This window comes from Rhipicephalus microplus, chromosome X, assembly GCF_043290135.1.
Source record: "Rhipicephalus microplus isolate Deutch F79 chromosome X, USDA_Rmic, whole genome shotgun sequence".
In the NCBI taxonomy this organism is placed as follows: Eukaryota; Metazoa; Arthropoda; class Arachnida; order Ixodida; family Ixodidae; genus Rhipicephalus; species Rhipicephalus microplus.
The window spans coordinates 339328379-339355107 of NC_134710.1; the positions used below are offsets into that span (position 1 = coordinate 339328379).

The 26729-nt window shown below is 43.5% G+C and overlaps 1 protein-coding gene across 1 annotated transcript in view; it reads right to left on the reverse strand.

Moving 5' to 3' along the window:
• LOC119162035 (uncharacterized) overlaps window positions 1–26729 on the reverse strand; it is a 97669-nt gene that overhangs the window by 62904 nt on the left and 8036 nt on the right. The window contains exons 3-8 of the mRNA XM_075876704.1: window positions 24907–24987; window positions 15253–15428; window positions 7893–8081; window positions 7767–7826; window positions 7533–7660; window positions 6248–6467 (exon numbers count right to left, since the gene is read on the reverse strand). Coding sequence (XP_075732819.1) covers window positions 6248–6467; window positions 7533–7660; window positions 7767–7826; window positions 7893–8081; window positions 15253–15428; window positions 24907–24987 — 854 coding nt within the window. The remainder of the gene's footprint in view (window positions 1–6247; window positions 6468–7532; window positions 7661–7766; window positions 7827–7892; window positions 8082–15252; window positions 15429–24906; window positions 24988–26729) is intronic.

The window sequence follows — 26729 nt, forward strand, 5'->3', positions numbered from 1 at the left end:
GTTTATTTATTAGCATTTGCAGCTGCCTTTCTGTCCTTTTTGTTCACTTCCACCATTTATTGGGATCCCTTTCTTCTAATCTTTTCACTGATCAGATCGGACGCTTCCCTTCTGCAGCTCAAAAACTTATGCCATTTTCTTTGACATCATCTTCAGGTTCACGTAGTGTTCAGCATACCTGTGTTTCCTGGGGGCTTCCTGACGTCCTACTATGGCTTTCTTAACTTCCTCACCTCACTAGCTCTTGGGTTTGTGTCTTCTTTTCCTGGTTGATTTGACCCGTTACTTAGAAAGCTGTAATTCAAACAACTGAGTTCGATTTGTGTACGTCCACTCTGTTCTAGTATTCTCGGTTATGATTATATAAATCTGTTGAACTGCTGTTTCTATTTGCCTTTCTTAAAAAAATATTACCACGTGGTTGCTCATATTACCTCCTCCCCATTTTCATTTCTCCTCCAAAACTCGGCTTGATACGTTTTTGATCACTACTTAAGCTTCTGGACCGATATTCATCTATGTTGATCGCCCTTAACCGATCATGTTTTTTTTCTCTCTAGCTTCCACTGCTGTCAACAAGTACACAAAACCCAGGAGAGTCATCGCCCCTGCCACTTCCCCTTTTAGTCATAAATGTTCTCCGCACTCCTTCTTGACGCTTTGCCAGTGTGTACTTTTATAAATAAATACCCCATATAGCACCCCTTTCTGCTGTCTTCTGCAATATTATTACTCCCATGCATAGTCCGTATTGCTGGGTTGTTCTTTCACGTTCCTAATATGTGTTTCTACAAAGGCATATACCATCAGCTTCTCCTCCCTTAGCTGTTCTGCTATTTCTCTCCCCTTCAACCTGTTTCTGCCACCCTGCATTTTAATATACCCTACGTCTGAATTGCCTCGGCCCTAACGTCTATGTCGATTTCTCCCTTTTATTCTACGTATCTTAGATAGTGGGGCCATTTTAGAATTGTGTCTGTCTACATCAGCTGTCAAAGAGTCCCCCTGGTTGTTTTCCTCGTTACTAGCTATCCTGGAACGTGAAGGGCTCACGTGCCCCCCTTTCCCCTTAAAAAAGCTACTGCGCGTTCTGCAAGTCACCAACCGACCTTATGACCTAGCCTCCTATTGAACTGAATTTTGTCTCGTTGGACACCACCCTACCTATGCACCTCTGTGTTTATTTCGAGTACATCAAAGCCTCTAACTCGACTCATCTGCCATATCGTCTTGTTAGCGTCGACAACCGCCCTTTGCAGGTTGCCGTGACGCACCGGTACCTCCAGTATCGTGCATACCACTATACCTGTACTTAAAGGGAAATGGCGCACGTCATCGACCCCTTTTACCCATGTGGTCTCTACTCCTGACGATTCTTCATTCAAGACATAATTCAGACCACCCGCAATCTTATGTTTTGTCCATCAGCTTTATGTGAGTTTTGCGCTCGCTTGCCCCATCACTGAATCTAGCTTATGTCCTTGTAATGTCCGTATTGGGGCCCTTTCTTCGCCTCTTACCTTCTCTTTGGTTGCTTCTGCACATCAATTTTAATTTAAGTCTGCAGAAATTATTACGTGCTCCGACAGTTTTGCTAGAGTGTCCCGTACCTGGCGGTTACTCGCGCTTGTAGCGACAGCTGCTTTGTCCCCTCCCCTCCCTCCAACGATTCCGCGGAAGCTGGGTCTTGTGACCTTTGAACTTCTTATTTTCAAACCTGTTTTACCTCTCGATTCCGCCGTTCTGGGTGCCGAAACCCAACTCTTCTCTCCATCGGCTGCTCCGTTGTTTACCTTAGCTAGCGCCTCCTTGGCTTTCCTAAGCCTTTCTCCCATCACCCTCGTTTTTCTCGTTCTGTCACCAACGCAGTCTCCAGCTCGAGAATTCCTATCATCAGTTCATTCTGGGCAACCATCATTTTCCCCATTTTTTGCTCGGCCAAACATTTTTTTTACTTAGCGTCAGCTTCCTCTGCATTCACATCCGCACTAACTTCCACTTTCAAACCCACACGACTAATACGCGCTCCTAGCGTCCCCGACTGAAAGCTCTCACGTTTTCAATGGGATGAGGTCATTTTTCCGGCACAAAAAAACCTACAGGCGGAAATTTCAAAACTTTCTAAAAAGAGACAAGTTCCAGGAGCTTTACTGCACTTCACAATAGAGCATTGTTAAGATCATGCTTTGCGGTTCTGTTCTCATGACAAATAAAGTTTACACAATGGAACCATAGGTGAGCTACCGAAATCACACCTTGTTTTTCGAGACAAAAAAAGGACGTATAAAGAAAGCTAGTTCGAAACCATCAATTTTCTCGAAGATCTAAGTAGTAGAAAGACTAAGCTTTGGTTTGAGCCTCCAATATTAGTTCTTCGTGACGAAAAATACCTTAAAAACAGTTTTCTACAACACAGTCGCGTGTTAGACTCGCGTCTTTGACCATAGTGTCTTAATAACGACAATCAAATTATTGCGCGCCCGGCTGGCGCTATGGCCGATTTGGTTGACTGACTGAGCTGGAAGCTCGCATGCCGTCAGATCGGCATGGCACGGGTTCAAGTCCCAAGTAAACTTTTTCTTTTTACAAAATTTCTGGGGGTGGCTATAGTGCTCGGCTGCCGATCCAAAAGACACGGCTTCGCTCGTGACGGTGGTTTTTGAATTTCGAAGTAGGCTAGAATCCTAGAGTACTTATATTTATACGCGTGTACCGTGGCGTAACTTGATAAGTGCAAACATTTATAGAAAAATTGAACTATTATCGCTTCCGGGGAGTTTTTTTAGAAATAAATAGTCTTACCTTGAGAAATCTATGTAAAAAGTGATTATCAATAATTACACATCCAATGTGAAACCACCTATTGCATGAGTACCACAAAGAAGTATCTTGGGGCCGTTGCTCTTTTGGATTTCTATTGATAACTTAGTGAGCATTGATCATGATGTAAAATTTATTATATATGCAGGCTACATCAAAACTATTGTTAGTGCGAAAGATGCCGCAGATGCCATGAAGAAAGCCAGCGTAGTTTTATCAAAATTATCATCTTGAAGCACAGCAAATTCGTTGAAAATGAACATCAATAAAACAGACGCCATACTTTTTTGACCAAGAAATTGAAACAGTGACACTTCAACGAGTTTCGGTGTACATAATTTCATTCTTTCAATTATACCCTCTACTGATTGCCTTGGTGTAATATTTGAGCAAGATTTATCATAAAATTCTTACTTGGGAATGGTGGTGAGTAAATTCTCCCAGGTGACTGAAATTTTATGCAAGTTTTGTTTTTTTCTTCCAGGAAGTATTAAACTTATTTTGTATAAGTCCCTGTTTCTATCTTACATAAATTAGTGTCATATCATTTGGGGCACTACAACACTAACACCAGAGTCCTTCAATATTCTTATTGGTCGTGAAGCTTCGGGGAGAGTTTGATACAGAGACAGGAGCCACTGCTAAAGGCACCCTCACCCACTGAGGAGCATCGGAGCACCCACGGCGCTGCAATTGTATGGCACGCGAAGAAGCTTTGAAATGTTATAATTGTAGCCATGAATGTTCAATACGCCTTCAGAGTGGTGTTAGCTTCAAGTAAATTTGGGAAAGCTCCAATACAGTTAAATTGAACGTCGAACGAGGCCTTCAATCTAGAAATTTGACGGCATGCTGATTCCACTGCAATATGCCGCTATAAAATCAAACTTTTTTTTTCGTCACACATCTAGTAAAAATTTGTTTAATATCTAGAGTCCTTCAGCGATTCTGGTGGCTATTGACCCGCTGCAGAAGTGCAGTGGTTGCTACTTTTGACAGCACATATCCAATCTTTCAGGCTATATATACAAACGGTGTTTCTATAAGAAGAGATATATCTTGAAATCACCTCGTATTTACTAAACAACCAGCCACTTTGAATCAATCAGTACTTTCAGTTTAGCAAGTGACAACGATCAAGCAATACTTCATAGGATGTTTGCCTCGTTTTCGTGTTTTGTTTTGCGCTGATTTATCACTACGGTGCCGTAACGCGTTCTAAGTTTGGTTGGCCATGCATTGTAGTTTCCAAGTCTTTTACTCTGCTACGTAGCTTACCCATGTCATGCTTTCCCGGTCCTTTTATTGTTTTCACTGTTAAAGCAAAAGCTTTACATGCCCCCCCAAACGCAAAAATTGACTGACTGCATCGCGCGCCGGCGTGAACATGTGACGTAAAATGTTATCTTCTCGTGCTCATAAAGCATTGATATCGAAAATTCAATTTTCATGCTTCTACAGCTTGCGGAAGTTTTGTACAGCATTTTGGTGCCACTTCTCATGCGCCGTCACCCTAGCAACCTTCTATTTGTGGTTCTAAAGTCTGTGTTCCATGCAACGGATGTGTGATTCGAATTTTTTGCAACTGTGAGGACCTGCATGTAGCGCTACTTCTATCTATCTATCTATCTATCTATCTATCTATCTATCTATCTATCTATCTATCTATCTATCTATCTATCTATCTATCTATCTATCTATCTATCTATCTATCTATCTATCTATCTATCTATCTATCTATCTATCTATCTATCTATCTATCTATCTATCTATCTATCTATCTATCTATCTATCAACGACTTTTGCTACTGGCCATTTTGATAATTTTATCGATACCAAAATTGGTGTGCCATAACAGGAGCGTACAACGAGCATAAGTGGCTAGTCGTAACATAAAAATCATGACATGTGTTTAATGAATGTCGATTTACATTTCATTGTCTTGCTGGTTTTGCGATAGTTTTGTTCACATGACATGATGGCAAAACTGCCATGATATAAAATGACTGCATGGTAAACAGAAGTGACAGACCCTAACGTTGAAATCATGCCATGCATCTCATGTAAGTCTTGATTACAGGCCATAGGCTCGTGGTGCACTCACAGTCGTTTCGCTAGCTTTACATATACTCAAAGTGGTATTAGATGACGTGAATGAATGATGAATGTATATGACTGGTGCAAACATGATAATTATGACATGCGTGTCATGTAAGAGCATGAATACATACCACGCTCATGAAGCGCTCACGGCTGTTTCGCTAGCTTCTCATATACCAAACTTGGTGTTACGTGACGCGAACGGACGAAGAAGGTAAGCGACATGTCCAAACGTGACAATCATGACATGCGTGTCATGTTAAACCTCACTACATGCTAGGCTCATAGCGCGCTCGTGTCCGTCTGCTCGCTCGACATATACCAAACTTGGTATCACGTGACGTGAACAGACGACCAAGGTAAATGACACGTCCGGGCAAAATAATTATGGTATGCGTGTCATAAAAAACATGTCTACGGGCTATGCTCATGACATGCTCACGGTCGTTTCGCCAGCTCCACATATACCACGTTTGGTATCACGTGAAGTAAACGGACGACAAAGGTAAATGACACGTCCCACCATGATAATCATGGCATGCATGTCATGTAACATACGACTAAATGCTACGCTGATAGCGTGCTCGCGGCCATTTCGCCATCCCCACATATACCCAATTTGCGATTACGTGAGATGAACAGACGACGAAGGCAAATGGCACTTCCAAAAATGATATTCATGACATGGACGTCATGTACGGCCTAATTTACGTCCGCCGCGTAACGTTGTGTCGATTTTAAAGTAACCTATAGCAACCTTCCTCATTCGTGCTTCGCGTATCACCGATTCCCACTGTACGTGGGATCTGCCTTTTTTGTATTAGAAACATTGTACTATCATGACACCAAAAAGACCACGCTTCACTGGAGATGACGCTTGGCAAAAAAGGGCGTAAAGAAAATGCAGTAGGCGACGTAGATAAGTACTTCCCGCGCAACTCGGCATGACATTTTAGATTTTGATGGCGTTCAGTTGAGTCTAGGTAGTTCCTAATCAGTAAAAATGAAGCACGTCTCTTCCTTGCAAGCCATAGATATATCATACGAAGCGTCAGAAAATTTCGTTTGGCCAATGGAGTACAATACGCGAAAAGAAAAGAAAATTTAAAAATGTGACATCACAGTCGAAGCTTTTGGGAATCGTGTGACACATAGTTCTCCTATTGTTGAGACTATGGCGGACAAAATCACAACAATGGTTTTCAAAGCACAAATTATCAGTCTGAAATCAATTATAATATCACTTTAGCGCCCATTTGACGCTACCAGTAAAGCAGTGTAGTTATACTCGTGGCTGGTGCACACTGCATACCACAATTGAGCTTACCGCGCTTTGCTTGACGTCGAAGCCAGGTTTCGAGGCAAACGCGTGAAGGTAGGCGAACCCGAACACGCTCTCCGAGAGCAGCAGGCACTGAAACTTGGACCAAAGGCGATTGTGCCGGGAGTGTCGAGACGTTCTCACGTTAGTGGACGCGTCCAGGTTCACGATGAGTGGCGCGAACCACGAGAAAATGGTGTAGCCTATGTACAGCGTCACCACAGACCTGGAAATGAAAATGCTGACAAGCAAGCAAGCACGAACAAGCAAGCGCCAGCATGAGTGAGAGATAGTGAGTGAGTGAACGAACGAACCTACGAACCAACGAAAGAACGAACGAACGAATGAAGGAACGTGAAAGTTTACTGAAGTGAAAGTTCACTGTAATTGTTCGAACTTTGCAGACTTGATGAATGCATTGTTTTACAAGTTCTTTTCTCTCATGGACGCTTACAAGGGCTATTACAATTACCCGCTAAATGGTTATTGCATACAACGCAGTAATGGGCATATCTTTCTTCACCCGCATTAGCCTCTCATATATATACATATATATATATATATATATATATATATATATATATATATATATATATATATATATATATATATATATATATATATATATATATATATATATATGCGGAAGCGGGAAAGCACGACGTACGACGAAACACTTTTAATATTCACATACGTTTCGGCTCGTGGGCCAGCCTTCGTCAGTGTGACGAAGGCTGGCCCAATATTTATTTCGCCAAGTGGGCCTTGCATTACTATCATTCCGAGCATACCCGAAGGAGGGCCTCACCAGTGGCGACACACTACGTTTACTATGGAGCCAGTGCGCTTCCTTCCCCGCTACGTCTCTTTCTCTTTCTCTCTCCATATATATATATATATATATATATATATATATATAAGGAAGACCAGCTAGCAGCCCAAGTCTCAGTCTTGTGGACAAGGAAGCTGGGGTCCAGTGCTATTCTATAATGCGATACGGAGATTCTGGTATAAACTGTACAGCACCTAATAGATTGAAAGAAGACACGCACTAGTCACATAGACATTCAAGTTTCAAAATTACGTTGCTGTTCACGCATTCGTATAATGCATTTCAACTAGTAATGTAATTTAGGAGAGCGTCTAGTAATGGTAATTTTAAATAAATGCACATGGTTGTCGAGCCGTGACGCAGTAACACCTGATAAAGAAAGGGGATGTGTACAACAACTCCCGATGGCAAGAGTGCTATCAAGCCGCATCCAAGTTCGAAGCCTCGACTGATACTTACTCGTCGCTCTGCTCCAGCACTTCGTCCAACCCATTCAGATAAAGAGGAGACTTAATTACGACGTCAGTTTCTGGCGTTATGTTATGGTGACGTCCCAAAACAGCAGTAAGAAGCGTTGGCCAGTGTATCTGCAGATGCAGTTAGCATATAGGTTAACATATCAGAATGCCTAATGATGCATTCGGATTTGCTCAACGCGGACTAATATTGCTTAGACACGAAGCAGGTACTCACATTTTTAGTTCCCATGTCCTTAACTTTAATTCTCTTCTGCTTTCCCGGGGCACGCATGTACTGCGGGATAATAGAGAGAAAACAGTTAATGAGTGAAACCCCCTCGCAAGGCACCAGATGTCTTACAAAGCTTAATAGCTGTTCGAACTTGATGATGGTGGCAACAATGTGTTCGGTCTGTCCTCTCTGCAGACAGACTGCATATCGATCGCAGAAGTTTTGCAGGTACTTTGCCAGCGTGAACAGCAGCATAGCAGCCATCGTCATATCCGTCTGAAAGCCAACCTTTCGGAGCAGGAGTGTCGGTTTGTCGAGCTGTTGATACGAGAGAGAAGACCATGTTCACATGTACTGTGGTGCTTTGGAATTTCACGCAAGTTCGAGTGCTACAACAGGGATGATTTCGTTACAGAACATCAGTATCGAGTGTCATCGTTATCCTCAACCACCCAACTCCTATTTTCTGCCTTGTAGACTTAATATCCTGTATTCACAAGGAAGTGAAAGTTGTTTCAGAATGACACAAAACTTTGACGTTAACGATGACCGACATTCGCACTATTTTTCTACCATTGTAGCAATAGGAGCTTTCAAAGATGCGAAACAGTAGTTGATCTTGCTTCATCCGCGCTAGCACGCCGAAAGTACAGGCATGGAAATGTATCAACTAAAACTACGTCCTTTTCAATTTTGTCCGCACAGCCTGCTGCACTCTGATGGAAGGCTCGCACCATGCACTCACTGATGCAAAGACTGATAGAGCATTGTTTGTGTTTCTTGTACATTGCTGTTAATACACGAGGTCATGGAAGTTACCACCTGCACATGCCTTGCTACTGCAATGCCAGTAGTGCCATTGTTACCCGCCCCGGTGGTCTAGTAGTGATGTGATTGACTGCTGACCCTCAGGCTGCTTGATCGTATCCCAGCGATGGCGTCTGCATTTACTGTGGAGGTGATAATGCTACAGGCCTGTGTTCCTGGACTGAGGTCTTGTTAAGAACAACAGGTGGTCAAAATTTCCGGAACCCTCCACCATGGCGTCAGTTAATTTCCTACTCCTTGTTTAGCTTCTACATAAGCTAAGTAGCCGGGAAGGTTCTTGAGGTTCCGAATGGTTGCTCCTCAATGACTCAAGTGCTCGGTGGCAGCGTGAAAGAAGCGCCATAGTCTGGTAAAGGGACGCTTTATTGCAGCACTCAGGCGTTTGCCCTGGTCCAAGCCTGAACCTCCGCTCTCATTTCACATCCAAACACACTCTCTTCAATGCGAAGCATTTGTTAGCGAACTTCAGCCAGTTTTGCCATTGCTTTTCGAATCTATCTATCTATCTATCTATCTATCTATCTATCTATCTATCTATCTATCTATCTATCTATCTATCTATCTATCTATCTATCTATCTATCTATCTGTCTATCTATCTATCTATCTATCTGTCTGTCTATCTATCTATCTATCTATCTATCTATCTATCTATCTATCTATCTATCTATCTATCTATCTATCTATCTATCTATCTATCTATCTATCTATCTATCTATCTATCTATCTATCTATCTATCTATCTATCTATCTGTCTGTCTGTCTGTCTGTCTGTCTGTCTGTCTATCTGTCTATCTATCTATCTATCTATCTATCTATCTATCTATCTATCTATCTATCTATCTATCTATCTATCTATCTATCTATCTGTCTGTCTGTCTGTCTGTCTGTCTGTCTGTCTGTCTGTCTGTCTGTCGGTCCGCTACGACTTTTAGCTCTCCTGCCCGTTAATTTGAATATTAGAATCTATACGAAAATTGATACGGCAGAACATTACTGTATGACGAGCATAAATGACTAGTCATGACATGAATATTATTATATGCATGTCCTGAATCTCATGATTTGGTCTTGCTGCTCCTGCGGTCTTTGTTCACATGACATATCGCGAAAATGGTATGGTGTGACATGACTACATTGCGAACGTAAATGGAAGGCCCTCACGCGCAAATCATTTCATGCGTGTCATGTAAGTGCATGACTACACGCCATGCTCATGATGTGCTCGCAGCCATTTCGCTAGCTTCCCATATTTCAATACGAAATTTGGTATTACGTGACGCGAACGCATGATGAAGGTAAATGGCAAGTCCAAACATTATTATGACATGCGTGTCATGTAATAAGATGTCTGCATACCACGCTCGTGATGTGCTCGCGGCCGTTTCGCGAGCTTCACGTATGCCCCACCGTGGTGGTGTAGTGGCTAAGATACTCGGCTGCTGACCTGCAGGTCGCGGAAGTGAATCCCGGCTGCGACGGCTGCATTTATGATGAAGGCGGAAATGTTGTAGGCCCGTGTGCTCAGGTTCAGACGCAGGTTGAAAAACCCCAGGTGGTCGAAATTTCCGAAGCATTCCACTATACGGCGTCTCTCATAATCATATGGTGGTTGTGGGACGTTAAATCCCGCGTATCAATCAGCTTCACATATACAAAATTTGATATCACGTGACGTGAACAGACGACGAAGATAAAAGACACGTCCGAACATGATAATCATGACGTGTGTGTCACGTAAAGCGTGACTACATGTTGTTACGTTCACAGCACGCTCATGACTGTTTCGCTATTTTCACATATACCGAATTTGAGATTAGGTGACGTAAATAGACGACGAGTGCAAATTACAGGCGCAAACATGATAACGATGACATGGAAGTAATCTACGGCCCAGTTCACGTCTGCCTCGTAACGTTGTGCTGATTCGAATGTGACCTATCAACCTTCCCCATTCGTGCTTCGCATATCATCGACTCCCACTGTACGTGTGATCTATAAGTTTTTCTAAATCTGCGGTCAATTAAATAGTCTCCACACAAGCCAATCACACGTGGGGGCTGATATGACAACCGATGGCAGACGAACTTCCACAACAGACACTGCATTGGTAAACATTACGTTATTAAATGTAACACGCGAAAGTATAGGTTCTCTGCGCAACGCATGTCGTCGCACTGTCTCCCATTTCAGCCCGTGTATCGGCTGGCGTCTGCCGGTAGCCGTTTTCCAGGCACGCGCTCCCTGAGCTCGAGCACGAAACGTCTTTTCGCATCTATAGGAGCCGCTATAAACACCATCAGGCCGTGTGCTTTGACAATGTGTACATGCGCCATCGAGGTGCCCCGTCGTGCTAAGAACACTTGATATTGACGTTCGACGGGTGGAGAGGGGGGGGGGACAAGCTCGCCCACATGCGCGAAAACCCATATTGTCACTAAAGGGTGCGTGCCGATGTCTTGGTAGGCCCACTGATTGCGTCCACGTGGCATTATCAAACGGCACACGTGAATGTCAAACAATGAACATAACACCAGACGACCGTGCTTGGTCTGGTTCTTGCAACCCACGCTTCCCGGTAGGCATATTTGCAAGATGTTTCAGCGCGCGAACAAAGGAAAAAGTACAGGGTAGACAGAAAGAGCGCTGGTTTCCAACTAACTTTATTTGATTGATTGATTGATTTGTGGGGTTTAACGTCCCGAAACCACTATTTGATTATGAGAGACGCCGTAGTGGAGGGCTCCGGAAATTTTGACCACCTGGGGTTCTTTAACGTGCACCCAAATCTGAGCACACGGGCCTACAACATTTCCGCCTCCATCGGAAATGCAGCCGCCGCAGCCGGGATTCGATCCCGCAACCTACGGGTCAGCAGCCGAGTACCTTAGCCACTAGACCACCGCGGCGGGGCTAACTTTATTTCACAGAGTGGCAAGAATAGCCCCGCCATGGTAGTCTTGTGGCTAAGGTACTCGGCTGCTGACCCGCAGGTCGCGGGTTCGAATTCCGGCTGCAGCGGCTGCATTTCCGATGGAGGCGGAAATGTTGTAGGCCCGTGTACTCAGATTTGGGTGCACGTTAAAGAACCCCAGGTGGTCAAAATTTCCGGAGCCCTCCACTACGGCGTCTCTCATAATCATATGGTGGTTTTGGGACGTTAAACCCCCCAGATCTAATCTAGAGTGGCAAGAATATATACTGCTAAAAAGGATGATAACAGAGCATGAAGGTAAAATGCAAGCCTAATCTACACATCAGTAACAAAACACTTGTGACGGGTCCTCTATTGCCTCAAAGCCTAGCCAGGTAATCACGTTCAGCCTGTGATAAAGCAACCGATGATGTGCCGAGAAATTATCGAAGCCGCAAAAATACACTTGCTAGGAGATAAATGTGTAAGCACATCATCGGTTGCTTTATCACAGGCTGAACGTGATTACCTGACTTGGCTTTTAGGCAATACAGGACCCGTCACACGTGTTTTGGAACTGATGTGTAGATTAGGCTTCCATTTCACCTTCATGCTCTGTTATCATCCTTTTTAGCAGTATATATTCTTGCCACTCTGTGAAATAAAGTTAGTTGGAAGTCAGCTCTCTTTCTGTCTACCCTGTCCTTTTTCCTTTGTTCGCGCGCTGAAACATCTTGCAAATATGCCTACGCACCAACTAGCCCAAGCTTCCACTCTTGTGAGTTACATTCCCGGTAGGCTTTCCCCCTTTTGTCTCAAACTGGGGGTGAATTTGACGTCTCTGCTCGTGACCTGTGTGAACAACAGTCTCCTTTGTTCCCATGCATTGTTCTTTCGCGTTCCTCTTCACGAAACCGATAGGCGTCGTTAGTTGCCTGGTCGAGTACTCTCTCCACGTTCAGTAACACCCGCATAACTTGCGCAACACAACAACACGCTGCCCGGCACATCTCTTCCTAACTGCGTCTGTCACAACAATACCGTAGTTTTAGAGTGTTAAACCCCAACAGTTATTAGAATTAGCATTGCCGTCATTGTGTTCAGTTTGTGCCTGCGCGAACATCGGCTGGTGTGAGGCTGTCGTGTTTCATCTAAAAAAAGAAGACGCTTGCCGCCCGGCTAATTGTTTAAGTTATAAAATGAGTACTTTCAGCGATTAATTCACAACATGAGTTGCTTGAAAGCGCATTAGATCCCGGCCGTGGTGGTCGCATTTCGATGGAGGCAAAATTGTAGAGGACCGTGTATACTTGCGATGTCAGTGCAAATAAAATAAATACCTGGTGGTCAAAATTTAGCCATCTGCCGCTAACCATGTGTAGGTGCGAAGCAGTGGGAAACAACGCTTACACTCGCAGTGACGTTGACGCTCGCGCTCATCAAGCGAAAGCCAAGTAAAGGCGCCCTTTAATGAATTCAGAACGCGTGATCCAGTGCCTACATATACGGGGTGGCCAGTGAATAGTTGTGCAGCGCGAGCAGTCGGTTTTTTAATAGCAGACGTTGCCCGCGTTGGCGTTGCGAGGCCAGATAGGGGAAAGGGAGTGACAGTTTTTAAAGTGTCTTCCTTGGCCGGCACGCAACGTGAGCAGGTGCGTCTCGGCGGAAGACGCGAGCATGTGGCAGGAGACGTGATAGGCGAGCACGCGCAGTGAGGGTGTACGGAGGGACAACGTTACACAGGCTAGTCAAAAAGCTCCTTCGCATGTAAAATTTACGGAGGTTTCCTCTGCGGTGTCTTTCGTATTGATATCAAGGTTTTGGACGTAAAACCCCTTGCTTTATTGCTCGGAACAGTTTCGGGACGTTGACTGTTACTGGAGGTCCTCGACAATGAAAATAATGAGGATTCCTGAGAATAGAGTCTGGCTGATCGGGGCCTGGTCTGGTTCCTTTGGTATTCTTCGGTCAGAATAAGAAGGCGTCATAGCCACTGAGTTCACAGTGTTAGCTTTCGCCAAAAGAAGCAAAGCTGAGATGACAGATCAATTGCGCGCACTTCAGGGCAGCGCAGTGTCAGCATATGCGTGCGTAGTAGTTGTGTAGCTCCATTTCGTTTAAGCGTAAGTATATCGTGCTCTGCTCGCCTCTCACGCCATCAAGGGCTTCCCTTGCTATCTCCTGATAATTAGTGGCTCAGTTCCAACTACGTTAACTTTGGTTTACCCACACGTTATGGTTTTCTGCACTGTTTTTGGGGAGGGGGAGGGGGAGCGCTAATTATAAAAACCTTAGCGAGTTTCAGTTCTCCATAAGAATAGCGTTAGTAATGGTGTTGCGTAAGTATATAAGAACATGCTGCGGACATTGCGCATGCGCAGAATTTCGGCTCATTGCCATTATAAGCCAAAGGCATCGATCTTGCACACGCAACAACGTTATGAACGCCACGTACGTAGCAACTAAAACTCGCCCAAATCTGGAGCTCTGATACAATGGGGATTTTGACGAAAATGTGCGAGTTTTACATGGTGAAACTGCGATATGAATATGCTTGAAGCATGCCGTAGTGGAGGTTCTGGCGAAAGTTTGGCCATCTAGTGTTCTATAAGACACACTCTCAAATTCTAAAGTACGCGGGCTTCTAGCATTTCGCCTTCATCTAAATGTGATTGTCATAGCGGGATTGAAGTCGCGACATTTGGCTCATCAACCGAGCACCGTAATCACGCTAAATATGAGGAAATTTCGCATGAACATTTAACACGGTAAGAGTGAAGGCGCTTGTACAAAAAATAAAAATGAAATAGGCGTGAACAATTATGGTATTTTGTCTTTCTTTATTATACCGGCGTTTCACGTGCAGTCGTTCACTAGATTAACACGAATGCTCTACAGCGTGTGCTGAAACACATGGATGGACGCAAGCGCCATGTAGCTTTGTGTTCTGTTGCTTAAATGTTACCCATGCATGCCGACGTACTACCAAAGCATACCGAGATATTATCTCGGCAAAAACAATCAGTGTTTTGCGGGCGGCATCAGCTAAAGCAGTCCAGGTGACGTGTCGAAGTGTTTGTGTTATGCTTGAAGCGGTAATTGCATCAGCCGTATCGAACCTGCCATAATCGCATATAGCTGAGTGCAATGTGAACAAGCGTTTGTCCTATCTTCACATGAACTACTGTTGCAGGCGTACTGTTATACCGAAAAAGACGACACCGCAATCTTTCAGGGGACAAAGTACCAATATCACCACAACCGATGTTTTTTTAGTTTTTCTTTTTTCAAAAATATGCTGTTTGCGCTAGCTTCTGTGAACTCTCACATCGATTTTATAATTTGGCAGGGAAGAAATTGTGATAATCCACACTCCAAGGTGACTTTTTTGAAGTACTTCAGCTGCACTTCGACTTGTTCGGGTGAGTAAACCAAATAACAATTTGGAGGCGTCGCACGAATATACTACATCCCAGGTGCCACAGCATCAAAACAGGAGCTTATTGGAGGCACTCGTAAGATTTCCCAACGAAATATGGTTACTTTTTTCACTGCCGGGCTCTCTGAAACCTAATAAGAGAAACATGAAACCAACCATCATCATTATCAATGATTTCTAACGAGCGATTAAGGTCATAGCAAAGAGCCTCGTTGCAGAAGGGAGCCGCAAGCACTCGATGTTTTTGGCTGATGTGTGATCTCGAAGTGTGTACTTAGTGAGCCATGAAGCGTACGCAAGCACACTCACGCTGACCACTGGTCCACGGGATTCATAGACCTTGGCCAGCGAGATGGTGACGAGTGGATAGTAGCCCAACTGCGTGGTAACCTCGGCCAGTAGGTTGGTCAGGTTTGATGTCGTAGGCATCACAGGCCACTGCTCCATATGGAAATGCTTCATGATACCCACAAAGTCGTGGATGCCTGCGTCTGACGATAGACAAGTTGAAATAGCAGCAATATATATATATATATATATATATATATATATATATATATATATATATATATATATATATATATATATATATATATATATATATATATATATATATATATATATATATTTCTTGGAAGTCTTCCTGGATTCCGGTCGAGTTATAAGTCATCAGAAGAAGCAAACGAGCAAACGAAAAACGATGCTTTATTGCCAACGTTACGGTCGGGGACCGGCCTTCGTCAGGCCATATATATATATATATATATATATATATATATATATATATATATATATATATATATATATATATTTATATATATATATACATATAATTTTACAAGCATGTTCGGAGGCTGAACATTGGCCCTTCTACGTATATACGTATATCAAAAATCATGGTGACCTACACGCAATTAAGATTCTTCAAGTCTTACTGAACACATTTGCCAATGTAACTGCTTTAGATATTGTTACTTTCAGACACCAATAAAGGCCTAGAAGGAATATGACCTATGAACTGCTAATGCTGAATCTATAAGGTTGTTTAGTACGGTATTGGAGGAGCTTTACTAACACAGCGCGATTAAGTTGCGTCATGAGTTTATTTGTAACTGTAAGTAACTTATCCATTAGTGCGTCGTAATTGACTATTCTGTTTGGAATATCTTGTTTATTTACAATCCTTATTTAACCTATCTGTACCGTTCTTTATGTATTAAACAATGTCATGTCATCTACAGTAATCTTTTGCCGGTTAATAATTAGTGATGTTTAACACGAGAAAACCACTGTATGATTATGAAAGTAGCCGTAGTAGAGAGCTCCAGAAATTTAGAGGGCCCGGGGTTCTTCAACGTGCACCTAAATCTGAATAAAAAGGCCTCGAGTGTTTTCGCCATCACCTAAAATACGGGCGCCCGGGATTTGATACCGTGACTTGCGGGTCAGCAGTCCAGCATCATAACCACTTGATCACCGTGGTGAATTATTCGCTTGCTGCTTTCATTTCATGTATCTTTGGCTATAAATCAGACATTCTTCGCTATATTGTAAACTTTTGCAATTGAATTTATTTGATTGTTATTTTGCTCACTATAACACCCTTTTCCGGCTTTGATGCCAGATGATATCGGCAGTAGGTTTAAACAAATAAAAAATGCCCCCCCCCCTCTAACCGAAGGGAATTGTAAGGAAATGCCAATGCATTGCGTAGCGTTCACAACGGCGTTCGCCAATGAGAACCCAGCGTTAGAGGGAATAATGTTCTATCTTTTTTCTTACACCGTGAAGCATATAGCGCGATTTGTCGCACCTGGCGTTTTTACTGTCACGAGAAACGCAGTACGCGTTTTAAACTCTAGTCACGTTTAAATATAGTATGAAGGGAGCAAAACGAACAGCATGTTCGTCTCGGCGTAGGCGTTTCACAGCGGCATCTAGAGCACACATTTCCGGATGTTCTTCAGAGGCGCCCAGCCAGCGCATGGTCGAGAGTGAGGCGTGAGTGGCCAGAAAAGTGGGGCGCATGGAGGAGAGAGAGCGATCGTCGAGAGAAGGAGCGGCAAGGCACTACCCTTCACAGCCCTCTTCTACGCTCTTGCACCACATGCTCCGGCTGTCAGGGGCGGGGATAAGCGTGCGCGCCCGCAGATGTTTCTAGGGAAGAGGAAGTGAGAGAGGAGAGGTAATACCTACCGGCGTGTGACCTCCCGCCGACGTCGCGGACAAAGCCAGATGCCTGACATAGCCCGACTATGGAATGCATTCGCAATGAAAAACAAAAAAACGTCAGCGAGATAGACTTCAACATTGTTACCTTGGGAGAGCATCGGCCGAAAAGATGAATAAAAATTTCATCTGTATTCTAACGTGTGCCGGCATTTGTTCTCAAAATATACGTCTAGTGAACTTGTAGTCTGTCGAGCTGTAGGAGCCAAACGGCCATAAGAAGGAGATAAATCAATCTACAAGCTGTCTCGAGTTTAACGAAAGTTACATAGCTGCGAAAATACTCGTTTTTCCCATAACCATGCCAGCAAAAAACCACAGACCCGCTTAATGAAGCATGATGCGCCACCATGCCTGTACTTCAGCTCGTCTTCTGCGAACTGGGAGCTTGCGACAACATGAGGTGGCCACTTTCAATGCCTGCCGCATATCGCGTGAAGAGGCCAGTGGGCGCCTACATATAGGATCCCACCACAATATGGTTAATGGCTCCGCGGTTCTTCAATGAATCGTAAAAGATGCTCCTTTCGTATTTATTCTTCCACACTACTTCTCTGCCTGTCTATATTCCTTTGCCGTTGTGCCTCATTCATTTTTCCTTCCCGCCATCCTTATTTCTCTGCATGCTATAGGCCGAACTTCAATTTTTTGTTCCTATTGTTACAATTTGCCTTGCTGATAGTTTGATGTTTCAACGTGTATAATATGTCGATCACTAATCGCCAGGGGCATGATGAATAGAAAAAAAAAGAAGCGAGCCAACAAAATTATGTGAACGACAGCAGCAACAACGTGAGTTGCTATACCATCTGTTTTTTTTTACTCTAAATATTTTCTTTTTTTTGAATGCCCTATGCGTCCAGAAAATGTAGCGTTAAGGCAATGAAGTTCCTCGGCGAGGGCGACATATACTTCGCTATTGATATTTGGTGATGGACGTGGCTAATTGATGGATGTTTCAAAAGATTTTTTTGTTTGTTTTAAGATGCTGTGGGTTAGTTGCTTGTATACAATGACAATATTGAGACGCGTTCTAAGGAATTCAACTGGTTTTAGTTTCAATACAGTGCATTAAACGATGCTCTGATGAACCGAAAAACGTGCTCGGTTCATGCGGGGCTTCAGACGGGCGAAGGTTGCAAATATAGTCGACATTATTTTTATTAAAAAAAATAGCGTTGAAGTGTTTGATACAGCTAAGGTAAAACGGAATGCACTTTGCTGCAGCTATCTTACGAGATTTTTGTATTCGCGTGAAATCATACACAAAAAGTTTTGCACAGTGATCGCTTTCAAGATAGTACTCTAGAGATTCAGCGGCATCCATAGCCCAGTGGTCAGCATCAGTAACACTAATTGCAATAACTACAGATATGTAGCTCCTCCTCACAACCTACAGAGATCATATTTTCAACTGTGTGTCCCAATAGGATAACAAAAAAGGACACTTGCGATGCCTCTTGCTTGTAATGATGAAAAAAAAAAGCATGGCGTCGTCATAGCAAGGTCCTACTTATTCTGTATACGTTTCTTTCCTTTTAGAGATCACTAAATGATCAACAACGCATTCTGTATGGCAGCACAGATGAAATTTGAACACTTCACTTACAGTTCAATTCATGCAACTTCCAGATATATGGGGTTTTGTTCGCCATTTATTTTGTATCGCAGTTAGGCATTAATGTCCGACATTTCAATTTCATAGACGAACAACGTTAATAATAATTTCTGTTTTTTTAGTGTCATAACCATGGTATGAGTATAAGGCACGCCGTAGGGTTGGACTTAAGATAAATTTCTGTCGCATGGGGTTCCCTACCGTGCACCAGAATCTAAGCGTAAACCCAGGTGTTATAAGCGTTTAACCCTCATCAAAATACTGCCACCGTGGCCGGGAATCAAACCCGTGTCCTTGCGGGTTTGGTTGACTGCGTGACACCCTACATGTTAAGGTACACTTTAAGAAGTGAACGAAGAAAAGGGGTATCAAGGTTGCTCCTTTAGAGGAGTAACTGATTTGCCACACCCATTGCACCATTTTAGAAGTAACAGCGAAGGAGCAACAACGCTCTCGTGGTTGCTCCTCAAAGGAGCAACAATTAGAAAAAGAAATATCAGGTTTTCGGTTGGCTTAACGAGCCTTCAGAAGTGCGTGCTGGCATTTGAATAGATGCACAATCGATGTGTAAGCATCACATTGAGAAATATATTTAGAAAAAATCGAAGAAAACACACTGAATTCGAACTCGCGACCACTCAGTCAGCATGCGCGTACACTAACCACTACACCAAACCATGCTGAGGTACCGTCAAAAGGGAAACAGGCCTGTGCAGGCACTGATGGGTCGTTTGCACACGGCGCGGACATTCCTGCAGTAGCTCCAAAAAAACGGGTGCTTTGTTCCACAGGGAGGAAAGTGCCTCTCCTTGTCTTTCCGTGTGCAATCGTTTGCGCTAATTGCGTCTTTAGGAGGAGCAAAACGCCATTTTCGGGGCTTCTTTATGGCAACAACGTATACATGTAAGCTACCGGTAACGTTTGGTTTCCACCCAAGTTCATAAAAAGACAGGTTTCCAATAATGAACCTTCGTCAACATAGTGCCCTTCTATGGATAGACAAAGTTATATTGATGTTTACATTTTGAAGCATCCCTTTTAAAGAAGGTTTTGTTTATCGAAAGTCTACTGCGTTTGAAAATCGTAGCAAAGTTGAGATATTCATTGTCTAATTTCAACATTCAATAAAGGCGATGTTGAAACGGAGTGCTGAATAACTCCGGATAGTCAGTGTTATTTTGGCGTAGCCAACTACGACATGCCTCAAAAGGATATCAGGCTTCTGGTCAGTGAAAACGACCTAGTATGCTTAATGACAATCAGTTCGTGAGGAGTGCGTGTCGATGTCTTAATGAAAATACTTTCCAGCGGATTCTTTCCTTGTATGACGTGCCATATCAAAATATTCCATGACTGGCCCGTGTGTTCTGTCCAAAGCTTTGTCTAATTTTCTTTATCACCCAGCGTTTTCGTTTGATATGATAGAGGAACAGCATTTTCTGCGGTAACAATAGCCTGAATTGTGCGCATAGAGATAATGTTAAGAGTAACACCTTCTATTATAAGTGCCGCTTTGAAGGCCAAGAGAAGGCGGTAGGGGTTCAGAAAAATGCTTGATGAGAATTTTCATATACGTAAAATGCAGCCAAAGCTCTCATTATGCTTTTGAAAGACTGTGCGGCAAATTTTGCCGGTGTGGCCTAGGATTAGTTCTGCATGAAATGCAAGTTTAGTTATCGTTCATTGATACTTGATAAATAATCTGTATATTCTCTCAGAAAAAGCAAATGCTTCTTATGAAGCCGTACGAGCTGGGTGAAAAAGCTAGCTGAGATCTCCGGAAATATGATTGAAAACTGGTATGCCTAAAAATTTAACAGTATTCACTATTATCGCACTGGTGTTATCATACGCATTTGCACTCATAAACACACCCATTGAAACGAAAGGACTCGCTTTAAAATGATTTGTCGTTTATTGATTGATTGATATGTGGGGCTTAACGTCCCAAAGCCACCATATGATTATGAGAGACGCTGTAGTGGAGGGCTCCGGAAATTTCAACCACCAGGGGTTTTTTAACGTGCACCCAAATCTGAGCACACGGGCCTTCAACATTTCCGCCTTCATCGGAAATGAAGCTGCCGCAGCCAATGGTTTTTCGTGTTTAGGTATCAGTTTACGGTCAGCGCAAACTAAAAAGATGCAATAAAGACAAACAATGAGTCGTTTTAGATTGATAACTGCGCTCTGAGGACTGTAATGGCATAAAATCACTTTCGTAAGTTCTTTATTACCGGAGAAGATTGAAGGTTGAAGTTTCAATTTTCAAATTTCGCACCGTAATCCTGGCGCCTTACGTAAGAAACGCCACATTATATTTCTCGTATTTTCCCGGTATTGGCTCCATGAAGTTTTCTGAAAATTCGTATGCTAAGTCTATGGCACCCACCGATTACAATTTACTTCAATACAAATGGTTGTATACACATGGTTCCAAAAAATACAAATGGTTCCACCAGCGCATTACCTTCTGCAAAACGTTGGGTACCTCCCTCACAACGAGACAGATGCTTAGATATGTATATCAAAGCTGTACAACGAGACGTACTACAGTCGTATCGAAAGCAAACGCCGTTTCGCCCTAACCTAACCACCAGTGAAATGAAAGCATTAAATGCCTTGTCCTGTCGCAATGACATCGTCATCAAGCCTGCGGACAAAGGTGGGGCTGTTGTCGTAATGAACAAGTCTGATTATGAAGCAGAGCCCCAAAGACAGCTCGCAGACACGAGTTTTTACAAGCGTCTGGATCACGACCCCACTGAACAATTTAAATCTCTTGTCCAGAGCACTTTGATAGAGCTTCGGGAAAACAAAAAGGTGCCTGACAATGCGATTCATTCTCTTATTCCCCTAAGTCTTGTTCCTGGTCGTTTTTACCTTTTGCCTAAAATACACTAGATAAACAACCCCGGCCGTCCCATTATTTCAGGTATAGGTACTGTCACAGAAAAATTGTCCAGCTATGTCGATTCTCTGATCAGTAGTATCCCAGCATCGCTTCCATCTTACGTAAGGGACACTACCGACTTTGTTTCTCTTATAATTGATCTGATTGTTCCTCAAGGTTCCTTTTTGGTCACGCTAGACGTAGCGTCTTTATACAGCAACATTCCGCATGTAGACGGAATAGCGGCAGTCGCCAGGTCCTATAAATCAGCATCACCGGGTAAATTTATCGACAGCAACACATTAGCAGTATTGCTCAGGCTCATTTTAGAGCTAAATAACTTTCAATTTGAAGGGCAACACTATGTCCAAGTTAGCGGCACGTCAATGGGTACGCGTATTGGACCCAACTACGCCAATATATTCATGGGCCAGCTTGAAAGTGAATTTTTGCAAACCCGCGCGCTGAAACCTTTTCATTATAAACGTTACATTGATGACATTTCCCTTATTTGGCCGCATGGTGAACAGGAGTTGCTTTCCTTCATATCTGACTTTAATGATGCTCATCCATCAATATCATTTTCTCATACCTATTCCACATCAACTCTTAGTTTTCTTGATGTAAGCATTTCGATTGTAAATGATAAGCTATCCACTGCTCTATACAGGAAGCCTACAGACTGGCAAGAGTATTTGCACTTTGACAGTAGCCACGTGAAACGTTGCAAAACTAGCATCCCTTACAGTCAGGCCTTACGCTTTAAAAGAATCTGCTCAGAGCAATCAGAGTTTCGAAAAAATTGCAGAACACTAAAGAATGCTCTAGTCAAACAAAAATATCCGCCGCAATTAATTGATGACGCAATAAAACGTGCCGACATGCATAATCGTAGAACGCTGTTGTGCGCGGCTAAAAACTCGACTCCCTCACCGCAGACAAACTTAGTTTTTAACTATTCTGCGTCAGTTCCGCGTGTTTCGAATGTGCTGAGAAAGCACCACAATATTCTAATGCAAAGTGAACGCTTAAGAAAAATTTTCACCGAACCACCTAAAGCAGTGTATCGCAAAGCTAAAACTATTCGAGACATACTCTCATCGTCATCATCATCAAAAGCAAACAGTCCTGACACGATAGGGTGCCATCCTTGCCAATAACCGCGATGCAAAGTATGCCTTACATGCGCACATGCCAACAGGTCACCAGTACTGGTTCCAACTTTTCCTTAAAAATCAAAGGCAATCTTGACTGCGATTCTAAGAACGTGATATACATGATAGAATGTGCGCTATGTGAAATACAGTACATTGGTCAAACAGAAGGGCCTTTTACACTGCGCTTGAACAACCATAAATTTCATGCTAACACCTTGCCCCACTTGCCCATTTCAAGACACGTGCACCTGCCTGGCCACTCTTTTGAAAACCTACAGGTCACATTACTAGAATCTGGTTTCCGCACAAATTATGATAGAGAAGCCCGTGAATCATTCCTCATATATAAGTTCAACGCCGTCGCATCTGGTCTGAATGAAAACGTAGGAGAACTTAGTTGCCTATCTGCGTAACCTGTATCACCCTGTCCTTCTTTTTTCAACCTTGCTCAGCAAGTCGCACTACATTGTCTGTATCCGTTAATTACGTAGCAGCTTTGTAACGTCTTTGTTATTTTTATTAGTATTTTATATATTTTTTCTTTTTTTCTCTTGCTTTTACCGGTCGGACTACTCTTCATGTTATGTGCTTTATCTTTTATTTGTAAACAACGTGCTCGCGCATAGAAGCAATATCTTTTTACTCGTAGATTAGGCGCCCTTCATATTGTGTGACTTGCATATATATATATGCCCATATATCGCCTTTCTTGCCGGTTTTCATATTTGTATCTTACTGATATGCACATGTATATAAACAGCACTCGTGCCATAAACTGTATTCTGATGAAGGCCGGACCCACGGCCGAAAAGTCAATAAAATAACTTCGTACGTGCGTCTTCTTTCCTATACGAATATATATATATATATATATATATATATATATATATATATATATATATATATTCCCGGAGCCCTCCACTACGATGTCTCTCATAATCATATGGTGGTTTGGGGACGGCAAACCCCACATATCAATCAAATCAAATCAATAAACACACAAACACACACACACACACACACACACACATATATATATATATATATATATATATATATATATATATATATATATATATATATATATATATATATATATATATATGCGTATACACATATATTGTAAGTGACAGCGACGTCGACGCTGACGGCAAAATCCAGTGGAGAGTGTCCATATAATTGCTATAGCAATAAAAAGTGTGTATTTAGAGAGTGTTCCTGCTACCAAACAATAATCGTCATCTACTTCGAGTGGTTTTCTCGCCATTACACCATGATTTCGGTAGTTCACGGTCGCGAACGGAGCGCGCGTTATAAATGTGACAGCATTCGCGGCAGGAAAGTGGCCTGCGCCGGGTTTTTCAAGAAAGAAAATGCGAGCAACTCAGGTGACGGTAATTGTTGTGTAGCAAAATTATACTTCTCAAATACTCCATTTTTTCCGAGTGCATAGTTTGTTACAGCCTGAGAATAAATACCTGCGGCACCCGTAAAACCGGGAAGCGCTCGTCAATCATCTACGTAAGAGTCGCGCAAGCTTCTTTGCTTTAGACCGTAAGTATTTTCCGTCCACCAATAAAATTGCCACGCATAGTAAAAACTAAATGTTCATTGTTCCTGCCTCAAATATGACAATTGGCTAAGCAGTGTTGCCACAATCTTCAATAATTTGACAAGGACGTTCAAGTTTTCGACTTGAAAGCAGTGACACAATTATGTGGCTCCGTGGGCACACCAACTGTCTAAACGGGGAGAAAGGGGCCGGTGGCGTGAAAATGCGCTAAGGTGTGAATAGATCTGACATAATCGCTCAGCGAAACGAAAGTGCGGGGAACACACAAGAAGCAACGAGGCACACAGCAAGAGCGTTTTTGGGGTTTTCCCCCGCGCTTTCAGTTCACTAAACGATTGTGAACTACCAATTAGCCCACCTTTCTATCCTGTTGCAATGAATGTGACGTCTGCGCAAGTTTTATATGGTTGGAACAGTGATGGCTGTGAGTGGAGCTTGTAATAATTCCTAGGTTTTAGCCGGCTATACTTGTGACACGCAACGGGGTACTTGCCATTTTTTCTCGTGGACTTGATGCACATGTGGAGAAAGCGCTTGAGTTGCGTGACGGGGAAGTAGTGACCTTTGAGCATTGCTGAAAGGAAGAAGAGAGCGCCGGAACAAGCAATCAGATGCCACGATGATTGTGATCCGAAGGCAACGAATTACTGTGTTTGAAGACTGTCCAGAGTTGGCTGTTGAGGCATAAGTAAATTCCAATACTTTTGAAACAAACCACTCGGTATACTCATAATATTTAGTTATTAGAGATACTTCGCTGTGAAGGTTGCGCACTATGATGCTTGCAATATAGGCGGGATGTAAGTAATCCTTTGTTATGCAAGTCACTTCTTGTTGAAGGTGACCTACTGTATGCGCAGGTGAGGATGCAATCGAATTAGTGCTCGTCTAAGCTGCAAAGCAAGTCAGTTCTGTGTAATTCACAAAAAATAAACTTTACTTTCACTGCCTGTATGGAGTATCTGGCATTTTGTCGCTGCTGACCATGTACTGTCTCATAAATACAATACTTTATCTTTTTTAAACTTTATTAACCTTGTGGATTTCTTCAGAGATTGATTGGTCATATTTATTCTCTCTTAAGAGTTGGCGATTAATTCTACGTCGACCTGAAATACGTTAGACACTAAGCCAGGCCAAATAGAGGGGAGCAAATGTGAAGGAGAATGTTGGTCCCAGAATGGGTTCCCAGAACTGTACGCCTTTTGCAGCCATTGTGCAAGTTTCTTGAACAGAAACGTCATGCTGCTTGTTGAGATAGGTTCGCGAAAGGCTTACCCTACAAAGCGATTGGGAAGGAATGCAACCTTCTCCACAGCCGTCGCGAACAAATGCACTACGGCCGGGTTCCTCGACTCTCCGACACGGTGCAGAGATGGCAGTCGAGGCAAGTCGTGAACAAACACAGGTACATTTACCCAATGTACAGCACAGTGCGACAATTGTGAGCTTGCGTGCACGCCGTCAGGGAACTCCGCCAACCCTACCGAGTGTATGCTTGCCGGAAGGCTCCGCGGCTGTTACGCAGAGCGCACGTTACGCAGAGCGCAGAGCGCAGAGCGGCACGCAGAGCGCACGTTACGCAGAGCGCAGAGCGGCAGAGCGCACGTACGCGAATTAAAGCCCCTTAATGTAGAAAAAGTAGGGACACTCTCCTCCATATCCTTTCCAAAGTGTCCAACCCTCCTCTCCAAAGTGTTAAAACCTAATCTATATCCTTTCCAGAACAGCTACCGTGCGGGCGCCGGCCCTATAACCCGGCTCGTGCCACTCTCCTATCAAGAATGCTATGTCACGCTGATAACACGCGCGATGCTCGTCATGGCCCGAGAGGCCAGAGGCGGGAGAGGAGCATGCGTGGCGGCTTGGTTAAAAGATTGGCGGTACTTTCCTAAAGATATCTAGGGACTTTAACGAGAAGCCGCCTGCTACAGCAGTGTGCTCACGTCTCGTGCAGGACTGTGTGAATCTGACCGGCGGTGGGCGAGCGCCGGACGCACGCAAGATTCCGTGAAATGACGCTGTCACGGGCGGCCTATGAGGATCAGCGAAGCACCGGGACGTTAGCTTGCGGGACGCGGGATGGGGGGGGGGGGGGGGGCGTTCTCTGGGCTACGGCTGGACTCGACTCCTTTTCCGGTGCTCCCCTTACGGCCTTCGCATTGGGGCGTTTTGCTGCCTTCCGCCGCAAGTTCGGGGTGGCGCTGCTAGACCACTGTTGCTCCGCCGCCTCCAAGCGCGTTCACGGGCGCAGTGTGCGCGCCACAGCGCTATGGCCATCATAACAGCGCTGAGTACGAGGAACAGAACCAACTG